The sequence below is a fragment of the Leptodactylus fuscus genome, chromosome 1, assembly GCF_031893055.1.
Source record: "Leptodactylus fuscus isolate aLepFus1 chromosome 1, aLepFus1.hap2, whole genome shotgun sequence".
Taxonomy (NCBI): domain Eukaryota; kingdom Metazoa; phylum Chordata; class Amphibia; order Anura; family Leptodactylidae; genus Leptodactylus; species Leptodactylus fuscus.
Window position 1 is genome coordinate 196,267,084 of NC_134265.1, and position 26,896 is coordinate 196,293,979.

Consider the following 26,896-nt stretch of genomic DNA (forward strand, 5'->3'; position numbering starts at 1 on the left):
AAACAGCCTAGGCCAACCACTGAAAAACAACCATATAGCATTATACCTCCTTCACCAAACTATAGGTGGAACGATGCAGTCAGATGGCTAACAATTTCCTGGCATTCACTAACCTCACATTCATCCATCAGACTGCCAAACAGAAGCACGATTCAGTACTTCAAAGACCATAATCCCACTGCTCCAGCGTCCAGTGTGATGTGAATTTCACCACCCCATCCAATGCTTGACATTGTTCTTCATGATGTAAGGTTTGCATCCAGCTGTGTGGTCATGGACACCCATGCCATGTAGCTTCTGATGCACAGTTTGTGTGCGGTGGTTCAATATTTTTGTGCATATAGTGAATATATATCTTATATACTGAACAGTTGTCACCTGTGTGCATACAATACAATTTTCACTGAAATATGTGTATAAATATTGAACAGACCACACCTGTGTACATGCAATACAATGTTTGCTGAAATAACATTATGAAAAAGATGACTTCCATGTTGCCATATTTGCCACTTTAATCACTCGGTATAAACACACGTTTTGTTTTGTTTTGTTTTCTGATTTATCATTTATGTTGTTTGTTTATGTAGAAGATACAAAATTGAAAATGGAAAGCATTCATGTTTACATAATCTGGTTCTATCTATGAAGAAAGGCACAAGGTCATAAATAATGCGTCAATGCTGGTCCTCTTTCCACTGATCACTTCCGATTCTTGACAGATCTCACCTTATGTATCTATACAGACTGTCGATGAAACATAATCACATTCATCTTATAGCTGTTTGCATACTGAAATTTAGGGATGGGTGTTGTAGGTACCAGGAGAGAAGGTTGTCATAATGTATACAACATAAAGAATAAGCAGAGAATTGGAAATAACTTTTATTTTATTAGAGCACTTCATATCTTTTTTGTATCTGAGTTTCTCAACATCTGTGAGCATTTTTAGGGAGCTGGGTAAAGGGAAGCGGGGGAGGCTGTCCATAGGGGCATAGAGGAACCTAGTGAAGCATCCCGCCTTCTCCATGGGAGAGATAATCCTTTTGACCTAGGAGCAAAAAGAAATATAGAAATGAAATAAACTAAACATTTGCCTGTAAGTATAATTGTAACAGGAAAGGTGCAACAATGTTAATGCTAGTGCATGCGAGATTAATAGGAGAGGGCATGGTTTAGGCTACGCACTTTTTGTATATACAGTGAGTAGTGTAACCATTTTGTTGAAAACAGTCTCCAAGATTTACCTTTCAGACTGGGAAAGCTGGATAACATAGCATTTGGAGCTGTAATAAGGATTACTGATGACTAAATTTACTTACATAAATCTACCTCATTGTGCTATATCTTGCCATAGCTTGCCAGGATTTCCCCTTCGGGGTTCTATGAAAGATGGGTAACATACGAGGTAATGCAGTGATGGGGACTGCTGAATACTAAATATACCAAATAAATTCCCCTACTTTCTCCCATATCATTCTAAAGTTTGCTTGATTTACATGTCAGGGTTCTGGGAAAGCTAGGTAGTACACATGTGGAGTTGGAATAAGGAATATTAAATATTAAATACTACATTTATCTAAATAAATCCCCCTCCTTGCCACATAATTGTAAACATCATGTCAGGTGATTTTCAGGGTCCCCGAAAACTAGGCAGCATACCAGGTAGTGCTGTATTAGGTACTGCTGAGTACTAACTGTACCTAGGTAAACCCTCCCCTTTGGTCTGTAATTTTCTAATTTTCAGGAATGGGATAAAGCTGAGTCATTAGCACAAAGTAGATGATAACCAAACACATTTAATCCTCTCCATGTTCTAGAGCTACACTGTCTCCACATCACCAGACTGAATTGGAACTAAGCCCCCTCTGCCATATGCCCCACCCCCTCCCGAAATGCCTTTTCAGTAATGGCACTGTACAGAGGCAAGTAGCACTGTCTGCCAAATCTACGGTTACATAGTACGGATGAAAAAAAAAAAGACATATGTCCATCAAATTTAATCAGGGGATGGGAAATGTCAAGACATTCCATACATTTCCATAGGCATCAATGCTATTTTGCTCTAAAAAAGCATCTAATCCTTTTTTGAAGCAGTCAGCTATTGTTGCTGTGACCAGCTCATGGGGCAGGCTATTTCACTTTTTTTTGCCTTCTCAACCTCTGTTTGTTTTACACAATTTTAGTGGAATCTGATTAGATTAGAGTCGCTATTACCAAGGTTTTCACCGTTAAGGGGATATTGTCACTCCTTAGGGAGAGACCACCATATAGGTGTGTGGAGATTTATTAAGCCTTTAGCACTCCACACCTATATGGTGGTCTCTCCCTAAGGAGTGACAATATCCCCTTAACCCTGTCTAAGCCTCTCACCTCTACCAGGTTATAGTCCTCTCTACATCGAGCTGATGAGATGCAAGTACATCGAAACGGCCGTCTTCGATTGAGAGACTATACCTGGAAGTAATCCCAGCGTCATTGCAAAATAAAGGCCTCTTGGAAGGTCGGGCATGATGCTAAAGGGAGCAGCCTTTATTGGGTTATTTCACTGGAATTCTGTCATCCTAACTACATCAGGGAAGACAGGCTTGCACATTCCAGTGAGCGCCCTCTTTTGGTTTGCAACAATGAGGCAGCTTCTGACTTCCTAATTACATCATGGAAGACAGGTTTGCATATTCTTCCCATGGTTCCTTGCGAAGTGGAGTGCTAAAGGCTTAATAAATCTCCACACACCCATATGGTGGTCTCTCCCTAAGGAGTTACAATATCCCCTTAACCCTGTCTAAGCCTCTCACCTCTACCAAGTTATAGTCCTCTCTACATCGAGCTGATGAGATGCAAGTACATCGAAACGGCCGTCCTTGATTGAGAGACTATACCTGGTAATAATCCCAGCGTCATTGCAAAATAAAGGCCTCTTGGAAGGTCGGGCATGATGCTAAAGGGAGCAGCCTTTATTGGGTTATTTCACTGGAATTCTGTCATCATAACTACATCAGGGAAGACAGGCTTGCACATTCCAGTGAGCGCCCTCTATTGGTTTGCAACAATGAGGCAGCTTCTGACTTCCTAATTACATCATGGAAGACAGGTTTGCATATTCTTCCCATGGTTCCAAGGTTTTCACCAACAGTGACATTTCCAAAAAGCCCCGTATTATTAGAAATGATTTGGTGCAGCAGAGAACCCCTCAAGTTGGATCCTCTACAAGCTGGACCATAACATTGCCCTGCAATAAGCTGATGAATTTCCTCCCCTTTGCAGATGGTGCAGTACCATGACCCCAGTCAATATCCAGGAAGTTTAAATCTCCCATCAAGACCAACCTACCTGCCTGTGCTGCCCACTCAATTACCTTATACAACTAACTCCTCAGTTATGTTGGGTGGTCTATAGATTATACCAAAAAGTATTTTATCAGTGGTCACATCCTTATGCAATTCCACCAAGGATTTCACATCTTCACCGACATTTGTCTCTTTCACATTCACTTCTATGTCACTTCTGTCAAACATACACAGTCCACCTCCCTTCCTTCTAGCCCTGTTTTTGCAAAGGATTGTGAATCTGGAATGTTTAGAACCTAGTCATTTAAGGAATCTAGCCATGTCTCAGCCACACCAACTGTATCAATGTTTTCCTCCTGGACCAGGACCTCAAGAATATAACCTTGTAGGCCACCCTCTAGCTTGGAGATTAGTTCTTTAAAATTATTCTGTCATTGGTACCCACATGGGCCACAACAGCTGGGTCTTCCCCAGCCTCTCTCAACAATTTGCCCACCCATTCCACCACATGCCGGACCCTGGCCATTACCAAAAAAACAGCCTTGTTCGCTCTGAGAAAAGGGAAGGGCCATGACTGCCTTCTTGGAGGCGGATTCAGCGTTCCACAAACTAATCTAAACAACATGGCGGATAACCCCTGTGTTGACAGCTGACTTGAAAGAACGGCAAGCTGCTTCCAGGAAAGTATCTCACAGGTAGTCGGAAGCGTTTAGGATTTAAAAGACGAGCAGCCGATTGACCTGGAGGGGAGCTTCATTGGAGAGGTCTCATCTGAAGCTGTTTGACCCAGGAAAAAAAAATGTAGACCTTGCTGACCCAAAAGTCATCAAAGGAAAGCTGCATAGTGGAGCCAGCCACTACAAAGGCAGCCTTGGCGATAGAATCCACCTTGTCTGAGGGATGGCTGAGAGAGGTGAAGTCTGCTAAAGGAGGAATAGTGGCCTTGGAGATTCTAGCTATTGCGGGGTTCACTAGGGGAGGCTCTGACCACTTGGAGACACACTGGTCTGAGAAGGGGAAGAGAACATCTGACTTCCTAGTAGAAAACAGGGGACAGTCCAGGTAAAGCCATTGTTTCATCAACATGTGGTTAAACAACCCATGGTTGGGAGAGACCAGAGAAGGGCGAAGAGTGTGGTGGAAACTGATGTCTTCTTCAGAAGCAGGATCTGGGTCCTCAGAGATTTGCATGGTATTGCTGACAACATGGATGAGCAGCAGATATAGATGTACCTGGCTGATGCTCAGAGTCGAAGTCAGGGGTGTCCCCAGGAAAAAAAAAAACAAGCAGGAGGAGAAAGGGTTCTGCCTGTTGGAGTGGAGCTGTGAGCTGTGGCCCTACCTGGGGAGTGCCCAGAGGAAAGGGAAGAGGAGCATGACCTTCAGGAAGATTTCCTGGTCCTTTTGCGGGGACAGATTCTGGAGCTGCAACAGGAACGATGAGGGCGCCCCCGAGGAGAAGCCTAGAAGCCGCCAACTGAACGGCAAACTGGGAAGGCAGCCATTCCAAAGTTTTCACCACAGACTGGTTAAGTCTGACAACGTCACCCATGGCCTGGATGACGGAGACCATTCAATCAGGGACGGATGAGCCAGAGAGGGGCTGTGAAGTTCCTGAACTGGCTGAGGCAGAGAGAGCAAAGTTGCTCAGGCTGGCCACTTGGTAATTTTTTATTACAGTGGGTACACATATAAAACATGGTGGCACTGGGGTGTGGGAGGGGCGGTTATATAGTCCAAGAGACAAGTTGGCTCTTCACAGGAGGACATGGTGGAGGGGGGCCAGGGAAAATAGGGTTAACCCAGTTAGCCTACCAAAACCAACACAAAGATGTCCAATCGCCAAACTGCTGCAGAGAGACTGCACAGAGAGGGATCCCTAGGTACTGTGTCTCCAGGGAAGCAAAAGAGACCTGTGAGGAAAGCAGCAGAAAGGAACCTAAGAAACAAAGCTACTGAGGAGAGAAAAGGCCCTCCCCTTGGGTTTCCCACACCCAGGAAATAGGGAGGGACCTTCCTAGGACTGCCCCCTGACCAAACGAAACTCTGGGAAGAAGGTGGGCCTATGTGAGGCCTAAAGTAAAAATCGCCGCTGCCGAGGTGCTCTTGTAGAGCACTGCACCTGCAGGAGGGTGTGACTAGTGTGGCGTAAGAAAAATAAAAAAGACCTCAGTCAGGTTGTGTCTGCCTAATACAAACACTAGGTTAAAACTGACCAGCACACTGTCTGTGAGAGGGTATAGCCCAGAGATGGAGCCGACAGCTTTTGTTACTCCTAATGTCAGCCTCCTAGCGGCCGGGTCTATACCCATGGTGCTGTCCCTCCCCCGCGAAATAAGCAAGAAATTAGGCCTTTGAGTCTTATGCATTTTAATCCCCACTAAAGGATAATATTACCCAGAGCAGAGCTGTATGAAAAAAAAGCTGCATATAAAAATGTACAATGACTCTCCTGCTACACAGGTTAAGTTCTAGTAATGGATATGACCATGAACTTTGTCAGTGTGCTAGCCATATTTTTTAAGAGCTTGGACACTGACCCATTTTTTACTTATGGTTCCATATATTCCACCATATATTATCACAACTCTGTGTGAGGCACTATGAGCCCGGAGCAAAACTCAGGAAGGCCCTATCGCTGTCCATTTTGCAGCCTGGCCTGATTGAAGATATGTATGGGTCCATGGAGGTTATGGACAGCGCACAGATATCATCCATTTGCCATCTCTGCCGTTTTCACACAGATCCATACATGCATGTTTGTGTTTATTTAGCCTAAGTATTCTATGATTTCACACCAGTGTTTGATAAGACATAGCAGTGCTCAGCGTTTCATGCCTAAATACGCTAAACACTCTGATGTTAGAGACTTGACAACCTATCCCCAGTAATCAGGAGAATAGGGGACCAAAAGTCTCCCTAAGGCCTCCTGGTGAACAGAAGATCAGTGCACATGCATGACCGTCACTCCATTTATTTCTATGGGAGCTGCCAGAGATTACAGTCCCAGCTACCCCATAGAAAAGAAAGGAGCTTGGTCATGGAAACACACTGGCACTCCATTCACAAGTAGGCCTTATGTGGACCTTCAGTCACCTCCTGAACTACTGATCACAGTGACTGATCCCACAGTGAATGGGCCCACAGCGATTGGGCATTTATCTCCTATCTATAGGTCAGGGAATAAGTGTCTATAATGGGTCAATTTCTTTAAGCATATTTATCAGAATCAAAGTTTACACATTCAACCCATTGCTGGAAGAGAAAAGCTGGCTCACCTGATCATTCTATTTTCTTCTGGATCCTTTTTTGAGGTTGGGTCTCAAAGCTTCAGCACGACCCTGTTTTAGGCCCTAAAAAGCACGTAAATTAATATTATTAGTAAATTAATCAAGAGGAACAGATTGCTTGATGGGCATGTTGCTCCAATGACAATGTCATCTCATTTTTCATGGTTATAATAATAGGATATGCCATAAAAATCTGATAGATGCAGGTCCCAACTCTGGGATCCACACCTGTGGACCATACATGTCTCTCCTATTACTTGTATGAGTATTTACTCAAATAAGCGAGCAGCCAGCCTCGGGTTACATAGTGTGAGGGGTCAGAATGGAAGGTTTAACCACTTTAGCATATTTTCTCCCCAAAGTGGTAGTCTGAAACCAGTGTCTGGGGAACTATTGTTTTACAAACAGTAAAGCTAAGAAATTTTGCATAAAGACCCTAACGAATATTCACAATTGGAAAGTATTTATATTGAGCTTTACCTTTGTATAAGTTTCTTCTAGCATTTCAAGACTATACTCACTTGTACCTCAAACATAGATCTAATGTAAATCGATCACCTCAAATTTAGGTCTATGGCATAGTAATATAATATAGCAGTATATGAAACAACTTTTTAGACTTAGAAAATTTAATGGTGTTTGAGTATGTATCACAGTAAGAAGGTTATATCATATCATAAGTTGTTTCTATTACTTGTGACAGATAACAGTAGTGATTTCTCTGTGACCATTTTCATATATGAGGCACATAAGCAGTGCATATTATAATAATTTTGTGTTATACCTATCTCTTTCAAAATTTGAATCACCATTTCCAGTATACTTTGAACATTTGTAGTTTCAGAAGATATTTATTGAACTACAACAATCAACAGAAGACAATGCAAAGAAAAAAAGACAATCAAAGTAACCATACAAAAGTGCAAAATAACAAAAAAAATAATATATAAGAGCCGCAAAGCAGCCTGAAGAAAAACAGGGTGAAGGGGAATCAAGACCCCAGACTAACCTAGGGAAAATATGGGAAAGGGGGTATAGTGCAAACGAGTAAGGGGTGAATAGGGGGTGAATCATACCTGAGAGAGAGAAAGCAAGAGGGACACTCAATCCAACCTTACAATCAAAGCTCAAGACAGTACGGCTGGCCTAGAACTATTGATCAAAAGATCCCAAGTCCTTATCAAACAGTGGGCGAGTATCTGAAATAGTGGCATTAATCTTTTCATGGAGCATGACGGCGTTATGCGCTGATAACATCAGATAGTGAGAGAAATGGTTTCCTTGAATTGAAAGCAATGTGGATCCGGACGGTTAACAAAATATATTGTAATAGTTTAAAGGGATTCTATCATTAAAATCACATTTTTTCTCAATCACACGTAGGAATAGCCTTAAGAAAGGCTATTCTTCTTCTACCTTTAGATGTCATCTCCGCGCCACCGTTCGGTCGAAATCTCAGTTTTTGTCTGTATACAAATGAGTTCTCTTGCAGCACTGGGGGTGTCCCCAGTGCTGCGAGAGAAATCTCCAGTGCCGCCTCCATCTTCTTCAGGAACGGCCTCTCTCCGCGTCTTCTTCCGGAGCTGGGTTCAATATTCTATACATGCGCAGTCGGCTCTGCCGTCGGGCCTCGGGCAGAGCTGACTGCACATGCCCACCTGGTGTAAGTGACCATTTTCTTGTGGCCGCTTCAGTAAGCTGCGGTAAACGGCCACAAAAAAATGGCAGAGCTGACTGCCACATGCGTAGAAGTTTGAATACAGCTCCGGAAGAAGACAGAGTGTGAGCGAGAAAAAAAATGTGATTTTAATAACAGAATCCTTTTAAACTGGGTGTATTTTAGGGTGGGGGGGTTTAAGATTAAAGAGGAAAATGGGTGACAACAGTGTAAAAGACTGCCCAAAGAGCCTTTAAAGAGAACCTTTCATGTCCTCGGGCGCATGTGGTTTTATATACTGCTAGAAAGCCGACAGTGCGCTGAATTCAGCGCACTATCAGCTTCCCCATTATGTGCCCCTGGTGAAAAGATATGGGTGCCATTACCGTAGCTCTTCACTGTCAGAAGGGCATTTCTGACAGTCTGTGAGGAACTCAACTCCAGACAGTAGAGTCCATAACGCTGTACTGTAAGGGGGTATTCCTTTCCAACCAGCTTTTACTCTGTGGGTTGGTACGATTAAGGCGATACCTAATTTGTATTTTTTTAATTCGTTACTAATTTTGAAGAGCAAAAACCCATTAAACCTCTTAATGACCAAGGACGTATTAGTACGTCCTAATTCGTATAGGGCTGTATGAAGAGTGCTCAGGAACTGATCTCTTTCAGTCCATGGCAGATGCCAACTCTTTAATACAGCTTAATGGTAAAACATGAGCACGCCATCTGAAGTGTGCAGGTGCCATGGGCACTGCCATCTTTTACCGATCCCCACCCTATGGAAGGTCATTGGAGGCCGGTTAAATGGTTGCTATGACAGCCAGGAGCCTATTGATCCTGGTCCATAATTCTCCAAACTTGAACCCAATTGAGCATCTATGGGACCACCTTGAGTGGAGGCTGTGGAGGCATGGGTAGCACACGGATATCAACATGTGCTGCTTGTGCCGTTCAACCACGGAGCGGCTACATGTGCATGGTTGTGTGCATATAGCTTTATCTGGTGTTCATAATAATGTAATTTGACTCTGCATATTCAATAGTGGAAGAAAAAAAAATGTGGCAAAAACTCAATAACAATTCTGCATTTTTTCGAAAGATTTTTAATAGCTGTGCTTCACCAAGTGGGACCTTGGGCTAATGGGGTTTTATACTTTAATATAAACAATCCTTAGAAATAAAAAAGGCTACAACTAATATATTTTGTTTCAAATGTTACCATTTTAAGATATTTAATTTGAAGTCAGTAAATTAGGAAACTCTTGTTAACATTCACAGACTAAACCTGTACATATCTAGTCCTGTTGTCAGATGTGATGTGGATACAATTGGTTCCAGTCTGAGCAATTGCCTGTCATTACGTTTTATTTGCATACAAATAGAAAACCCATTTAAAGTTAAAAATACATTTTAATGTGAGTAATATCTATGCTACAATTTATAAGATTATACTTCATGAAGCTATTACCTTGTAAAAGCCAGTGTGATATCCAGTCATGTACCAAGCCATGAGCATACAAGCTAGAACATCTTCATCCTCTTGTTCCTCCTCATCATAATCCTCCCACTCTGTGCTGAAGAAAGGAGGTGGTGGCGGAGGTGGGGGAAGGGGTGCTGACTAGTTGGAATAAAATATGTTACATTACAAAGGGTCTAAAAAAACACTGAGAAAATTACAGGGTACAAAGTGACAGTTACATACAGGGGGCCAATTGTGCCAAGCAGGAAGATGAGCTCTTACAGGAGGTGGTGGTGGTGGCCAAAAGCAGCCCTGTAATAACATAACGGAAAAATAGTTAAAAAAATAAATAAATTAAAAAAATAGATTCCCCCCTCCCACATTTGCCTGGACTTTCTGACATCGTCAAATATATGACGGATGCCACTAGTGAACAGGTTAAAAAGCAACATATTCCCTTCTACCTTTTTCTGCTTTTTCAAATAACCACTCAGAGAATACTATTTCTTGTTGCTTCCTGCTGCCTGTGTAGCCCCACAATAATCTGCATCACTTACATCAGTCCTTGTCCTTCAAAGACATATATTTATTGACCTATAAGTATGATTTCTGAAACCCAAGCAGATAGTGGCAGACCAGATAAATGGTATACGGATATTACCCTTAGTCAGATTTGAACCACCACGAGGCAACTCATTTAAAGTATCCACACATTGCAGAAAAAAATCTGCGATTTCAGAAACACTTGTGTTTTTGAAAATCTCAGCAGGTCAATTGTACCATTGTGCATTTTCCGTATAGGTATAATAGGAGCAGTAAGTCCGCAGAGGAGAACTTTGCTGACTTTCTGCCCCTATGATACGTATATGGAAAACGCCAGTTTAGGTATAATTGACGTATTGTGATTTTCTGCTACAGGTTTTGTTCTGTGAAAAATGCTGTGGAAAAAAATTTGATGCATTTCCATCGCAGTCTTTTCTGCAGCAATTTTTAGCTGCAGTTCACTACGTGGGCCATTAGCCTTACACTACACTTTTTTGCTGCAGAACTGCATGTGGTTTTTAATTGCATGAATGCCTACAAGTGTACATGCATATTGCGTATTTGCCCAATCATGGAGTTATTGAAAGGAATTTCATAAGCATACAAGTATAGAGAATTTATGGATTTATTTTTTTTAAAGGCTAAGGCCCCATGTAGCAGGCTGCCACCAAAACACTGTGGTGGAAACACATTGCGATTTTTCCAGTAGTGTTTTTTCACAAAAAGTTTGCAGAGTTTTCCTCTGCATACCTTCTTCTTCCATAATACCTATATGGAAACTGCCAGTGGTTTTTAAGTATAATTGACATGCTGTGATTTCCAAAAACGCAACACTTTTGGAACTCAAAGCATTTCTGCTGTGGGTATTCTTCTGCAATGTGCGGATTGGATTCACTAGAATCATCTTTCCAGAGATTGCAAAGCCACATAGGGCCACGGCCTAAAGGGAATCTGTGAGACCCAAAAAGGTCTCCCAAACTAATAATAGTACCAAGTAGGGTGCTTCAAGAACTGATGAAACAATACTTTTTATAAGTACATAGATCAGATTACAAGTGCACTGGAAGCATACCTGTTTTTCCAGACTTGCCCACAGACAGTTGCAAACACTTAGGGTGTACTCTGAAATCGGTGTCCAATGTTTCCCATTTTCAGCCTCTGTGTGCATCACTGCTGTCTGTAGGCAAATCTGGTAAATGAGGCCCAGTCCACAATACAGATGGAGATTGATTTGCATATCTATGAAAAGAGGATTTTTACTGTGGCCACAAAGGTATGCTTCTACTCCTATTAAAGGCACCTATATGGCACTATCATTGGTTTGGCAAGCATTTTAAACCTGACTGATTCCCTTTAACACCTACCCTTACTGCGAAATACTTTTACAGTAAAACTGGGATATAGTTTCCACACAGTGCCATAAAAGTACTATATAGTACATGGTTAGGGTAGGCTCAGGAGCTGTGCTCTTACAATAAACTGTAAAGTACAGCTGACACCTTACTGCAACAGCCATTCGATCCCTCATGTGCCATGGTGAATTTGTGGCACAAAAGTTAATGCAAAAACAAAATTGGAACTTTCTTCCATCTTGTTTATTTACTTTGTTAATGCATGAAAAACTCCAAAAGTCTTTTTTCTCCGTTAAAAGTTCAACAAGAAGGTAGAAAGCTTCAGTTTAACCGACACGTATGAAGACAAATGGGGCTTTGTCTTTCATTCTGCCAGTGTTTAAGTCTGTTGTTCTAGTACTATGACAGATCAGACCAACAGAATTCAATTGCCACATTGCAAACAGGTCTTCATTTTTACCTACAGCACAGACTTGTTAGTAGATACAGGACATTTTAACAGAACACATTTCAAATCAGGAACCTAAGCTCTCTGCCTTATGTGCCATGCTATCAGAACTCTTATCTATCACAATTTTCTATGGACAATAAACTGGAAAACTACAGTCTCCAAACCTTGATATCTGATTTAGTCTTTCAACCCTTTCTGACATTTATAACATGCCCAAGTGTTACCATTTTACCCCTCTGGTGCCAAAACTGAAAATTCTTTACACTTTGGGTGTTGGTACAGGTACTAGACACGGTTTGGTAAGCAGCAGGATTGCTTATCTTCAGGGTGTCAGCTTTGACTTTCTTTCCATATATCTGTTGAACATGGTTATAATGAAAACGGTAAGAAGGGATAGGATTTTTTAACCGGTTTCTGTTCATAGGTAGCAAGGGTAATAATCACATGTAATGCTTTCCTACTAAATCCATTTATTTTTACTTCACACACAAGATGGCAACAAAAAGATACACAACATCTGATAGAAATACAAGGGTAAATGTTTACCTTGTTTCCAAAGTATGTAATAGCCATGTATACAAAACACTACTTACCTTAGGTGGTGGCGGAGGAGGTAATGAAGGTGGAGGTGGTGGAGGGGGAGGTGGAGGCGGTGGCGGAGGTGGAAAAGTGTACATCCAGTCAGACTTCTTCCCTTGTTTTCTCCAATTGCGGGACAGGTCAGGTGAAGAGGTAGAACTCCTCCGTGTGTACAGCCAGTCTGTGTCTTCCTCGTCCTGCCAATCAAAGCTGGTAAATGTGAAAGCCAGCCTACATCTGGTATACTGTGCTTTGATTTCCCTTGTGCCTGTTCTATTGGAGGCAGGTATAGTCTCCCCATATGCTAGTCATAACTCTTTTAGTATCAAATAGACAGATTTGTAGCCATGGTAGTTTAATCAGGTCATGCAGTCACCACACTACTTCCCACCAGACACATAAAGACAAGGTGTTTGGATCCTTTTGGTGTCAGTGAATCGATTGACAGTGACTGGAAACCCAGTGATTGAATTTCTCTCAACACATGTGATTTTCTTATACTTAAATAGTAAATGCCATTTCACTTTTTTCACTATTGTGTAATCAGTTGTTTGTAAAATATTTTTGTAATGCTCTGTTTTCCAAAAAAACAGGCTCTAAAGTTCTCCATAGCATACTCTAACTATGCATTACTGGGACAATCTGTCTTGTATACCTATACTCACTGTGTATTGCAAATAGCTGTATCTCCAGTATATCAACTGACGTCAAATGAATGCTTGGGTATATGATATCAAGATCTCAAGATCACGGTTAGCAGTTGCCACACTTTAAATAGCTGTATCTCCAGTTTTATAGCACCAAGAGTGATACCACTAGATTAAACACAGTCAGAAATTCGAGTTTTATATGCAGCAATTCATAATACGTTAAAAAAAAGCATTAATTATTAATGGTGGGCATTTCCGGTTACAAAAAGCCTGAGCTCTAGAACCCAGAGGCTTCCATAGCTTCTTCAGCAAGCTCTCCCTTTCTCCAGGATGGCAAGAAAGAAGGAAGGAAAGGCCCTTTAACCTGCAGAATGCAACCAGTCCCTGTCAACCCTAGATGCATATCTGCATAAGGAACCCTGAGATATCACTTCTGGTCTGGCAATGGCGCTGCTCCACCACATGGCTCCTGAACCAGGATCCTCTCCACTTTGTGTAAATCAGCAGCTCCTATCATTCCCAGCCTGTTAGATCCCCTCATGACCTCTGGAGCAACCTCACCCTCCTCTGGGACTAGAGAACTGTCTCTTCCCCTTCCACCAACCTGGGGAATCCGAAGATGTTGTGCAAAAGGCATCTGAGCCTCATCCTGCTCATTAGCTACCAACCTCAGCTCTACGTTCTCTCCTCTCTTCCTGTGGACCTCTCCACATCCACGAGCTGCAGGTTGTACTGATGTCTTTGAGGTAAATTTTCTAACTACTATTATGCTTACCACAACCCCCTCTACACTGGTACACTATGTCCTCTCCATACTCATGTCAGGTTACAGATGCTCCTCAGTCGCTTTTGGTTTTATCTCATCCATCAGATTTGCTAAATGCCCTAATCTACACTGGCCCTGCCTTAAAAAGCATCATAGCACTGCCAAAAGGAGTCAACAACATGCAGACTGTGCCCCACAGAGCACCCCTGGTGATTAATCAGGCTTAACCCTTACTCTACTACGACAATGTTCAATTCCACGTTGGGCATCCCCCCCGAATAAATGAATAAAGATGTCCAGAGCACACAGAGCCCTACGTTCAAAATCTTTCAACAGCATCGCCGAGACATAATCTGCAATAATTTCCAAATCAAAGAGGAAATAATGCTTGTGTGCATGGAAAGAAGGATTACTTTTAAGTCTCCTGTCCCCGTCACTTCAGATGACTTCTGTGGAGGGGATACCATGGACATTATTCATGATTTCATCCCCCCCTCCATTATCAATCAGAAAGCATACTTACCATATAACCTCTTATATGCTACAGACAATGCTCACCACATCACCTAAGTAGTTTTACACAAAATAAAGAAAAAAAATAGGCTTTTTTTAACCTTGGTAGTGGATAAAAAACCCCCAAAAACATACACACCATTTTATCACCACATCCATAGCAACCCCTAAAATAAAATTTCTATGTTATTTTGTTCTACATGATAAACACCACAAACCTTAAAAATCACATCCCAAAATTGATATTTTCTGTTCATAGCTCGTCTCAAAAATGAAAAGTAATAAAAACTGATCAAACAGTCTTATGTACTAAACCAACAATCAGTAGATCCCTGGTTCATGTCCCCTATTGGGCTAAAAAAAAATGTAAAGAAGTTTTAAAACAATTTGCAAGCATAAAAAAATACCCCCCCAGCCCCTTTTTTAAGTATATGATGTCAAACCACTAAACACTATAAGGGTCCATTCACACGGAGTAAACGCGCGCTCATTTTGGCAAAATACACATGTAAAGAATACCCGTGTAAAAATAAGATTCCCGTTGACTTCAATGACATTTTTTACACGTGTAAAAAACGTGCCAAAAAAACGTGGCGCGAGTGAGTATTTACCACTGCTGAGGATGTACTTGCAGGTCATTTTTGGAAGATGGATAACCCCTTTAATAATGTCAGATAAGGGTATTAATTGCTATTTGGGTACACAGCCAGACACAGAAGGGAAGGAAAAAGTTTTTGGAGCACAGATTTAAGACTGTTTGGCTTTTAAACACCAAGACACTTCTGAAGAGCCCCTCAAATATCAGTAAAGTGGAATCCACTGAAACATGACCCCATTTTGGAAACTACATTCCTCAATGAATTTAACCAGAGGTGCAGTGAGCATTTCTAAACCCCAAGGGTTGCATTAATTTATTTTCCAGAAATTAATGTGCAGCTGTTGGTGAAAAGTAAAACTGGCAATTTTTCCAGAAATTTCATTGTTCAATATGTTGTGTTCCAGCTTGTGTCAGAGAAGAATGATCCAAAAGCTATTCTGCCTGGGATAACTACAGTTTTTGGAGTAATTAACACAGCACACAACATATCAGACACTGAAAGGGTGTGTCTCTACTTTTTACTCTTAAGACTCCGTTTCCACGGAGTAACGTGCCGCTCATTCTGACACGTAAACACATGTCAGAGTAAGCACTGTAAAACAGAATCCCATTGACTTCAATGGGTGCTGTCTTATGCGCGCTACCCATTGAAATCAATGGGTTAAAAAGCCTCCCATTGATTTCAATGTGTAGCAAGCGTAAGACGGCACCCATTGAAGTCAATGGGATTCTGTTTTATAGTTCTCACTCTGACACGTGTTTACGTGTCAGAATTAGCGGCGCGTTACTCCGTGGGAATGGAGCCTAACTGCTGCACCGCATGATAAATGCCTTCAGGGGTGTAGTTTCCATCCACATACTCTCATGGCTGTAAGTGTTGGCACCTTTGAAATTTTTCCAGAAAATGAAGTATTTCTCCCAGAAAAATATCGCAAGTACACTTTTTTTTTTTTTTTTTTTTAATACACGTTTATTTCCTTTGTGTGTATTGGAACAACACAAAAAAAACTGAGGGAAAAAAGGCAAATTGGACATAATTTCACACAAAAATCCAAAAATGGGTCAGAAAAAATTGTTGGCACCTTTTCAACGTTGTGGATAAATAACTTTGTTTCCCCCTACGCCCAACAGCAGCACAACTGGGGTAATCCTGCCCCTATGAGCTGTTAGGACAGGTGGAATATTTAATTACCTAACAGCAATTAACCCCTATAAGAGGTCAGAGGACCAACTCCCCTTTGTGTTTTTTTCTGTCCTGTGGGACAGGACAGGTGGACGGGGGAGAGGTGCTTTGGCCTCCTATAGGGGTCCCCTCTCCCCCCCTAAAGATTGTACCTTGCTGCGTGGCTCTCTCCCTGCGCCGGTCCGGGTTCCCTGCTGGAGCAAGTGGGTGTCACCTGATGGTCCCCGGGATCTTCTGCTTCCAGTATCCTGGGTGATGACCATTGTATCTAATCCTCCGCTCTGCAGGCGGCATCGCGGACGTCCGGGCGCTGCAGGTTCCGGCAGGTAGGAACCTTTTGTCTGCCGGCGGGGGCTGGGAACTACTTCTCAGCTCCCAGGTTCCGTCCGAGCCGGGGACTGCTTCCGGGGAAACCACGCATGCGCAGGCCGCGCGACTAAGGTATGTGCCGCGGCAGGCTGCGCAGGATCATAGGAAACAATGAACAGCAGGTAAGCAACTGCTGTTAGTGAGTCTTCCCTCCCCCCCCCCCGCTTGCTCGAAAAGGGGGGGGCGAGTTGTTATGAAATTAGGTGGAGCTCGGACCCAGGTGAAGGGGGCGTGGCTCCACCCCTGTCCCTCCCCCAGCCGACCTATTTAAACCCCCCCTCCACCACAGTATGGTACCTGTCGCTCCGGTTGCAGGTACTTCTGAAGCATTGCTGCCTCAGGAGAAGCTCAAGAGCTGGAAGTTCAACTGCGTGTTATCAAGGTTGGTGGTGGTGGTGCTGGGGGGGGGGGGGGGCTGCTCTGTTGTGGCTACTGTTGTTGCTGAGGTCCGGATTTTCTGTTTTATGCTGCTTCTTTCCTCCTAGTATGTCCTCCTCATCCCCTTTCGACCCTCCCTCGGAGGAAAACCACTGCGAAGAGGAGACATCTGTCTTGTGCCCGATGTAATATCCCCCTCCCTGACGCCTGTGAATACAGGTACTGCCAGGGATGTAGAGCGCCTCCCTCCGAAGCTACCCCAATCAGAGAGATGGTCTCCTGGGTTAAGGACTTCGTGTCCCAGTCCATGAGGAAAGTGGATGAGACCATTTCCCACCTCGCCAAGAGGCCTCGGTTGGAGCCTTCTGAGCCCTCCCTCCCGCCCCTAGAACGCCTTCACATCGGGGAGGTTGAGTCTTCAGAGGAAGACCCGGTGGTGGTGGAGAAGGAGGTGTTTCCCCTCGAAAAGATGGGTAGACTTTTCAGAGTCCTCAGATCATGTGATCGGGAGGCAGGGGAAGGGCCAAGCAGGAGGGCAAAGTCCTTTAAAGCTAGTGCGGACCTGGTCCAGGTAATGGAAGGCGAGTGGAGGCGTCCCGAGAAAGCATTTACACCTTCCGCTAGGTTCAGGGCACTTTTTCCTATATCTGAGTCTCAGCAGGGGGCCTGGGGACCACCGCCAAAAGTAGACGTGGCAGTTGCCAAACTATCCCGCCGCACAGTCCTGCCAGCCGAGGACGGCTCAAGTCTGCAGGACCCGTTGGACCGCCGCGTAGAGGGGTCCCTGAGGCGGGCATACTCTGTCGCCTCGTCGCAGGCCTCCGTGGCCATATCGGCTAATGAGGTGGTCTCTGCCCTACAGGCCGAACTATCTTCCCTTGCTAGGGATATAGACACGGGGGTCCACCGGGACGACCTCCTATCGGCTATGTCCGATATTAATTTATTGGTGGACCACTTGGCTGAATCCTCCAGGTCGCAACTAAGACTCGCCTCCAAATCTATGGCCCTCACCACTGTGGCCAGGCGACCGTTGTGGGTTAAACCATGGAGGGTGGACAACTCCTCCAGACTAGGGCTTTGTACCCTGCCCTTTGAGCCCGGTAGGCTCTTTGGCAAAGCCCTGGACAAAATCATGGAGGATCTGGCGGACACTAAAACTAAAAATCTGCCGCAGCCGCCAGAAAGGAGAAGAACTGCCTTTCGAGGCCGAGGGTCCTCCACCAGAGGTTTTAGGGGGCGTGGACGCTCCGCTCCCCAGGGCCGAGGTAGAGGACGCGGTACTTTCCGTGACCGTAAGAAGGATCCCTGACCCATTAGTGGTCTGCCATCCTGGGAGAAAGCGGGCCCGTCCATCTAGGGCCCCGACGCAAAGGTCCCAGGGTCCTTGGCTACATCTAGGCTCCACCGGCCGAGAGAACATCTTGCCCTTTTTAGGGCCCCAAACAACTTCATCTTTGAGTACCCGTCCAGAAGGATCTCCCTCCAGGCTTCGTGGTTTCCAGAATCTTGGGCGAAGGACTCAGGTTCATCTTCGACATAGACCGCTTCCGTCTCGGGATGCGGCTTCCTTAGGGAACCTTCAGGCCAGGTACACTCGCAGGATCTCTCATAGCTCGGCCCAGGACCTTAGATCAATGGGACGAACACCCAGATGGAAAACCTTGTCTTCAAGTTTCCACCCTCCCAGATGGCAGAATTTCAGCCCCCCCTATCTCCAGGGGAGTAGTATCCACGGGTCTTCCCCCAGCTCCCTAGTAGGGCTGGGGAGCCCTTTAGGGGGACAGAAGGCCTCTCAGAGCCAGGATCAAAGAAGACCCGTTAAGATTTTTCACGATTCCATCAAATCGAATCCAGTTCCGGGGATTCACCAGGGACTCTCCTACCTGGAGGCACCTTCTCTATGTCAAGAAGCTGCGAGTCCGGAATCGCTGTCCCTAGGGACTAAAAGAGCCTATCCAGTGAACCATCAGTGCCCGGCCATGATTGGCCCGGCAGACCCATCTTCACGATGGCAGGTCCTCGGTCAGGTTTACCTAGACCCTGTTGACCACAGATGCCTCCCGGTCCAGGGGAGCTCATCTGGGGGAGACCCTGGTACAGAGCACCTGGCGTTACCTGAAGAGAACGCGCTTACCCAGCTGGCAAGAAATTACCAGAGCTCAGGTGAAGCTTCTGACGTGGACTCCACAAATTCGGGAGTAAAGAACCAGGACGGACAGCCTGTTCACAGCCATTTACGGTCATCCCGGACAGAGGACGAGAACCCTCTCCACGTCACCAGACGCCAGGATCCTCATCTATTTGGATCTATGTATTCCCCAGCGGCCAGCGGTTCAAATTCCAGGTTACAGTCGGTGGGACTGACTCACCAAAATGCGGAGGACCTTAGCCAGGTCATCCCCAGACCAGGATGCTCTCCACTATCCTATCAAAGGATGAGGTCTCCCCGAGGTGGATCTGATGGCCACCTCAAACGGCGCTGCAATATAGGAACGTCGCTCCCCAGTTCGGGAAGACAATCCTCCAGCGCTGTATGCCCTGTCAATACCAGGGAGGATCAGACGGAAGTGCGTCTACCCTCGTCAACTGAGGATTCGGAAGGTATTGACAAAACGCAGGCAGAACCGGAACTTGGCAAGGAAATCGCCATTCTGGTTAAAAAGGGCATGGTTCACTGTCCTCACTCTCATGAGACGGAGGAACACCTGGAGGCTTCCACCAGTGTAAACTCTGGTAACCCGGAACAGCCGGCCCTATCAAGGCCTGAACAGATGCAACCTCACTGCCTGGAGGTCAGCCAGCCTTTAGCTGGCAGAAGAGGATTATCCCAGGGAGTGCTAAGAACTTTGGCGCACTCAAGAGCAGAGTCAACTAACCAGAGCTACCAGAGGGTCGCCCGAATCTTTCAGAACTGGTGTTCGAGTAACCAGCGCGACCCTGATAGGAATGCAGTCTTGGAGTTCCTACAAGACGGCCTGGAGAAGGGGCTAGCACCTGCTACCTTGAAAGTCCAAGTCTCAGCTCTGTCCGCACTCCTGGAGACCCGGCTAGCACTAGATCCTCTGATTAAGCAATTTTTAAGAGGGGCTACTAGACTCCGTCCTCAGGTGCAGCCACCGGTCCCGATCTGGGACCTGGCCGCAGTTTTGCAAGGGCTCTGTGCGCCCCCCTTTGAGCCCCTATCTGAGGTGGATTTGAAGTACCTAGCATACAAGATAACTTTCCTGTTGGCAATAACCTCCGCCAAGAGGGTCGGTGAGCTACAAGCCCTAGCGGCCTCTGAGCCATTTATAACCTTCTTTCCAGACAGAGTGCAACTGAGGTTTGTCCCAGGATTCTTGCCAAAGGTACCCACGCCTCAGAATGTTAACCAGGCAATCGTCTTACCAGCGTTTTTTCCCTCTCCCACCTCTGAGTGGGAGGAAAGGATGCACAAGTTGGACTTGGTGAGAGCATTGCAGATTTATCTAGAGCGGACTGCGTCCTTTCGGAAGTCAGAGAATTTGCTGATCAATGTGTTTGGCCACACCAAAGGGACCAAAGCATCCAAACCAACTCTATCAAGATGGATTAGAGAAGCCATTATCTGCTCCCTACGTGCTCAGGACCTCCCGGTACCAGACCTTATCCGTGCCCATGCCACCCGAGCAGTGGCGACATCATGGGCCGAGAGACGTTTTCTTTCCTTGGAACAGATATGTGCAGCGGCTTCTTGGAGTTCTCAGCTAACTTTCGCCAAACATTATAGACTTGAGTGGCGAACAAGGGAGTCCACAGCATTTGGACATTCGGTATTGGCATCAGCTTGCCAGAATCACCCGCCCTAAGGGAAAGCGATACTTGCTAAATCCCCAGTTGTGCTGCTGTTGGGCGTAGGGGGAATGAAAGATTGTGAATGACAATCTGTTTTCCCTTAGCCCAAACAGCAGCACAAGGCTCCCTCCCTATGCTGTAATTGTACTATTTGTTTGGATGTCATATTACTTCTGTTAAATAGATGTCTAAAACTTTACTTGCTACTAACACAAAGGGGAGTTGGTCCTCTGACCTCTTATAGGGGTTAATTGCTGTTAGGTAATTAAATATTCCACCTGTCCTAACAGCTCATAGGGGCAGGATTACCCCAGTTGTGCTGCTGTTTGGGCTAAGGGAAAACAGATTGTCATTCACAATCTTTCGTTCAAGCATGTAATACTTGTTAAAACTCATCTGTGGCAAATAACAGGTGTGGGCAATATAAAAATCACACCTGAAATCAAATAAGGAGAGAAGTTGACTCAAACTTTGCATTGTATGTCTGTGTGCCACACTAAGCATAGAGAGCAGAAAGAAGAGAAGAGACCCGGCCAAAATTGCTCAACTATTTCAGGCTGCTACTCTTTCCTCATCACCCTGAACACACCATCCCCACTGGATTCCCCAAACTGCTGTTGTGTTATGGAAGTTGATGTTATGCCAAGCCTTCAGGAACTCCATATGCACATTAGGAAAATTAGTTTAGACTGTTGATTACATGGCATCATCATCATCCAAAGATCCTCCATAAGCTCCGGAGAATCTTATCTGAATGCATGATGGCGCTGTCACTCCTGAGGTGGAAATGCCTCCTCTTTAGGCCTTTTTGGGTGCAGGGGCAATGGTCTTGAAATTCTCTTTAATGTTACATTCAGATCGAATCCTGTCATTTATCTTTTGAATGCCCCTGCACAAAATTATGAATAAACATGATAGGCTGCTTACTCATGTGGTACTGGCTTCTAAAAATGTTATTGCACTATTCTGGAACTGCCAAGACCCACCCTCCAAGGCTGACTTGTACTCTAGAATGCAGGAAATCCGTGCAATGGAATATCTCACGGTCAATAACAACATCAGCGACAAATTTGAGGATACCTGGTCCTTCTGGGACACACACCATTCTCAGACTGGACCATGACTCTTTTGATATCTTAATAAAGCTTCCCCTTTTCTTTCTGCACCAAAACCACAGTTCTAGATTTTATAAAATTAGAGATACAGCTATTTAAAGTGACACCAGACCTTGATAACAACTACATCTGTATACTGGCTATACACAGTGAATACAGAACTATTGGGCCTGTTTTGTGCGAAAAAGAAGCAAAATAGATTAATAATGTATGTTGCGAAAATATTCACGAAATACTCCCTACACAAAAGTAAAAAAATTGTGAAACTACACACTAAAGTAAATCTTCACCAGTTAACAGCATGATATTTTTAGGTCAAGAATTGTATGCTGCTTAAAGGGAGTTTAGCAGCAGTAAATTGGTTATAAACCTATTAATAGTACCTTATAGAGGTGATTCTGTAGTTTTTGAGTATGTCTCTGTTATTTAGCGCTGGGAAACCATTTTCATGTAAATTGCTGTTTTTCATATGCAAGTGAGGAGAATGGAAGATAATCTGCTTTCCCTTAGTCCAAAGAGCAGAACAACAGATGGGGTATTTCTGCTCCTCTGTGCAGTTTAGGACAGGTAGAATTTTTAATCAATCAATCAATCAATGCTCCCCTATAAGAGGTCTGGAGGACCTCCCCCCCCCCCTCCGTGTTAGTTATAAAGTACTGGATTCCGAAAAACTATTCAGAATAAAAAAAGGGAGGGAAGCTTTGTGCTGCTGTTTGGACTAAGGGAAAACAGATTATCTACATAATCTTCCATTCCCCCTACGTCCAACACCAGCAAAACAGATGTAGAGATAGCAAGAAAACCCCTTAGGGAGGGTCTTCCTGGCATACAGATGATAATACTGAATGCCCAAAGGCAACAGACTCTGAACTGGACCAATCTAACCTGTAGTGTCTAATGAATGTTAGATGAGAGCTCCAGGTAGCAGCAGAACAAATCTGAGAGACTGAGGGCGGGACTTTCCCTTGCTATCCATAATAGAATCAAGATCCCTGCCGAAGAGCCTACCAGGCTCAAAGGGGAGAGCACATTAGTTATATTTTGAATTGTTATCCACCCTCCAGTGCTTCAGCCATAGAGGACGTCTGGCAGCCGTAGATAATGCCATAGCCTTAGAAGCGATCTTCACTTGGTAAAGGGAAGAATCAGCCAGATAATCCGCCGCTAGAGAGATGGAGGACAAAGAGGATAGCAGAGTCAACATCTCTTTCTAAGCATCCCAGAGTGGAGCGAAGAAAATGTGCCACTTCATTGGCAGCAACGCCTGCCGAAACTTGATAAGAGGCGGTCGTATATACACGCTGCAGAGAGCCTTCTGTACGTCTGTCCATGGCGTCCTGGAGATTCGATCCATCTTCCACTGGTGCAACTGTGCGCTTTGACAGCTTTGGCACAGCCATGTGCACCCTGGGGGGTGGCCTCCAACGACCGAGCTGGGCTTCTGCCACTGGAAATAAGGCCTTGAACCTCCTAGTAATGAGAAAGGATTTCTTGAGACGTTTCCACTCCAGTTCCATAGATTTTTCTAAAGCAGGTCAACACGGTCCGAAGCACGGAAAGCTTTAAGTAGTTTGGGCATTTTATCCAGCGGACCTATGCGTCCCCCAAGGTCCTCCGAGTCATCATCAAACGAGATTTCATCCAGCACCTGAAATTCCTCCTCCAGAGGAAAAGAACGGGAAGGCGGGTCCAACCGCGGTCTCTTGGTAAGCTGAGCAATCGACTCCTTCATTTCCCGCATGGACTCCTCCACATAGTCTTTTACCCAGGTCATGGCGTCTCGTACTGAAGACTCCTCAGCAGGCTGACCTCGTCCCCAAGCGCAACCTCCACTGAAGATTCCGGGATGGTGGAACAGCCAAACATGCTGGCAACCCCAGAACCACGGCAAGGAACCGCAAGCCAGCCATAGAGAAGAGACAAACTCAGCCCCAGCAGCCTACAGAGCAGAGGAGCGCAGGGATGTGGTGACTGCCATTCCAAGAACCGCAGGACCAGGTAGAACACCTGAAACACCAAAAAGCAGAGGGAAGAGCAAGAGAACCTCCGGACCATTTATAGGGGAGCATTGATTGATTGATTAAAAATTCCATCTGTCCTAAACTGCACACACGGGCAGGAATACCCCATCTGTTGTGCTGCTGTTGGATGTAGGGGGAGAATTACTTTTAGGGGTTGTCTTAGCTTGCCCAGGCTTTGGTTTAAGCTCTACATTCCTAGACAAAGCACTTGCCTTTCACTTTCATATGAACATAACAACAATTTACAAGGCTGAAGAACAACACAGTCATATTTGGAAATTGTAGAATCACCTCTAAAAAGGTATAGGATTGAGTTTAATCAATTTATTGCTGACTCCCTTAAATTTCTGCATGTTCTCTATAGCAATCAGAGCACCAGCCAAAACCCCTGCACGGACATGTTTTTAAACTATTGTTTTCGTTATTTCTGCAGCCATCATTAGTGAAGTATGGGAGCTTTCTACAATTATTATTAAATTCAATGTGTAAACAGTATAGTGTAAGCCCCTACCCACACTAGCAGTCAATGCAGGATAACAACATGTTTTCCTTTAACCACTTTCCATCTCTGCACTGCACCTAATGGATTTGCTGCTCTCCATTATAATGTGAAAAGGCAGATCAGATTGATTAACTCTTTAGATGCTGTGGTGAATATAGAACACAGCATCTAAAGTGCTTCACACAGGGAGGGGGCTCCAATTGCTATTCATCAACACCCAATGATACGAAAGCAGGGACCAATGTTTTATGATGGTTGTCTGACCAGGGATCCCAGGCCTGCCATTAGCATCTGCCTATGAGGCCATGCCAGTGGCGTCGCCTAAGGTCTAGTTCACACGGGGGCAATGAGGCAGATTTTGACAGCAGATTTCGCCTCAAAATCTGGCACCATACAATGGTGGTCTATGGAGACTGCTAGCTTTTTTTTTTTCTGCAAGCAGAAAAAAGAAGTGACATGACCTTACTTCAGGGGGACTCCGCCTGAGGAAAGCAATAGAAGTGAATGAGAGGCGAAAAATGCCTAGCTTTTTTTGCAAAAAAAAAAAAAAAAAGTGACCGAAAACGCCTAGCTTTTTTTTTTTTTTACAGTACATTCACTTTAGGGGAGGGGAAAACTGCCTGGTGTTTACTGAAGCAGTTTTTATCAAAAACGCTGCAAAAAACGCCTCAAGGTTAAAAAAACGCTTCGTAATTAGGAAGCGGTTTTTTCAGGACCAAAATAAGCCAGGCGGTTTTTACGTGTGAACTAGCCCTAATACTTTTCTCCTGACGGACAATAATGCTTTGTACTCTTAAGGGAAGTAACCAATACACACTGCCATCTAGGGCTGGGCATTTAATTGAATTGATTTGATTAATTTGCCAATTGAGAGCAGCACAATTCTGATTTTCATCACAATCATGAAATATATGTTATCCCACAGTCTGAAATATGCCATGAAGGCCTTCGCCTTCTACAAGCTACGATCAACAGGTTCTTTGGTTCAGGCAATAGTTGGATGGTAGTATGGGATAGCCTGTATCAATTACATCTGACTCCTTTTTCTCATACCAGCTCACTGAACTCTTTTAGTTTCCTTATTGAAAAAACAAGCAAATTGAGATTGGAATTATGAATTGTCCATCACCAAACTGTTGTTGTCTGTGATCTATGTAGCTACTGTAAAACATACTTCTAAATGCCGTTAACAGCAGCACAAGCAAGATGTTAGCCACCATACTTAGGCACAGAAGACAGACAGACCATTTTAGGCTAGGCCCCACACTATGGAAAAAAGTTTTTTTTGTTGCAGATGTTCCAGCGTTTTTTTGAGACAAAATCAGGAGTGGCTTTAACAGAAGGGAAATGTCTTAGTCCTTCCTTTATATGTTCCATTCCTTTTCAAGCCACTCCTGACTGTGGCTCAAAAAATGCAGCAAAATCTGCAACAAAGAATATGCTGCGTTTCTGCAATGTGGGGCCTTAGCCTTAAACCTCACCTGTCTATTTTTTGTTTGTCCAAGAACCCTATGAATTGCAGAGTGCTGTGAAACATGTTGGTGCTATATAAATAAAGATCATTATTATGTTACCCTTTAAATATACATCTATGCAGGGGATCTGGAGCACTGCATCAGTAAAAAACAAAGCTCTGAAGGCTACAAAGATACGTTGATAAATAAGTACTTCTTTTTGAATTTAGAGAACTAAAAATGTTGTTCAAGGGTGATCATGTACTTTAAAGTCTTTCTTGTTTTTCTATTCTATGCCATGTATGAAGTTTCTGTTTGCTATACACTATGTCAGCCTAACCATGCACCCCACTAATTACAGACGCATAGGACATTCCATCATTTTCAATCTCACTGGAAACAATAAAGGTTCCACGCACCAAACCCCATTCAGCTGCACATATATCAGGCTGTGTACCCCTGAGCTGTCCAGTCCTAGAAGTGCAGGACTCGCCTGCTTCTTGCCGCGAGTGCGTGCGTGGACACTGGATGGAGGCATCAGATCAGCCAAGCTCTGCTCCTCCTCATTCTTATATCCCTCATACACCACCACACAGGTGCCCAACACCGCATCCACAGAGCGAATAACGGCTGAGTATAGCTGTCCGTCCTCAGACCACTGTACTGAACAACGGTCACCAACCTTCCACTAAATGAAAGAGAAAAATGAGAGATGGTGCACTAGTAGCTTTTATTATAAAATTAGAAATCTAATAAAGATATTAGAAATTAAAAATAAACAATGTTACCAATCCACCAGTTTGGTGAAAGAGGTATATTAGTCATACTTGGTCAGGTAATATGGTTCTAAATATATTAGAAGATATTTTCAACAGTGTGGCTTTAAAATTATCAAGGAAAAGAAAAATTG

The 26,896-nt window shown here is 44.2% G+C and overlaps 1 protein-coding gene across 2 annotated transcripts in view; it reads right to left on the reverse strand.

Annotated features, from left to right (window-relative positions):
• Positions 1-879: 879 nt before the first annotated feature.
• Positions 880-26,896, reverse strand: part of LOC142213332 (survival motor neuron protein 1-like) — a 51,270-nt gene continuing 25,253 nt past the window's right edge. For both annotated transcript variants that reach the window (XM_075281658.1, XM_075281650.1), the window contains 5 exons: positions 12,636-12,818; positions 9,940-10,008; positions 9,706-9,855; positions 6,569-6,643; positions 880-1,051 (listed from right to left, as the gene is read on the reverse strand). In XM_075281658.1, coding sequence (XP_075137759.1) covers positions 6,578-6,643; positions 9,706-9,855; positions 9,940-10,008; positions 12,636-12,818 — 468 coding nt within the window. In that variant the 3' untranslated portion in view covers positions 880-1,051; positions 6,569-6,577. The remainder of the gene's footprint in view (positions 1,052-6,568; positions 6,644-9,705; positions 9,856-9,939; positions 10,009-12,635; positions 12,819-26,896) is intronic.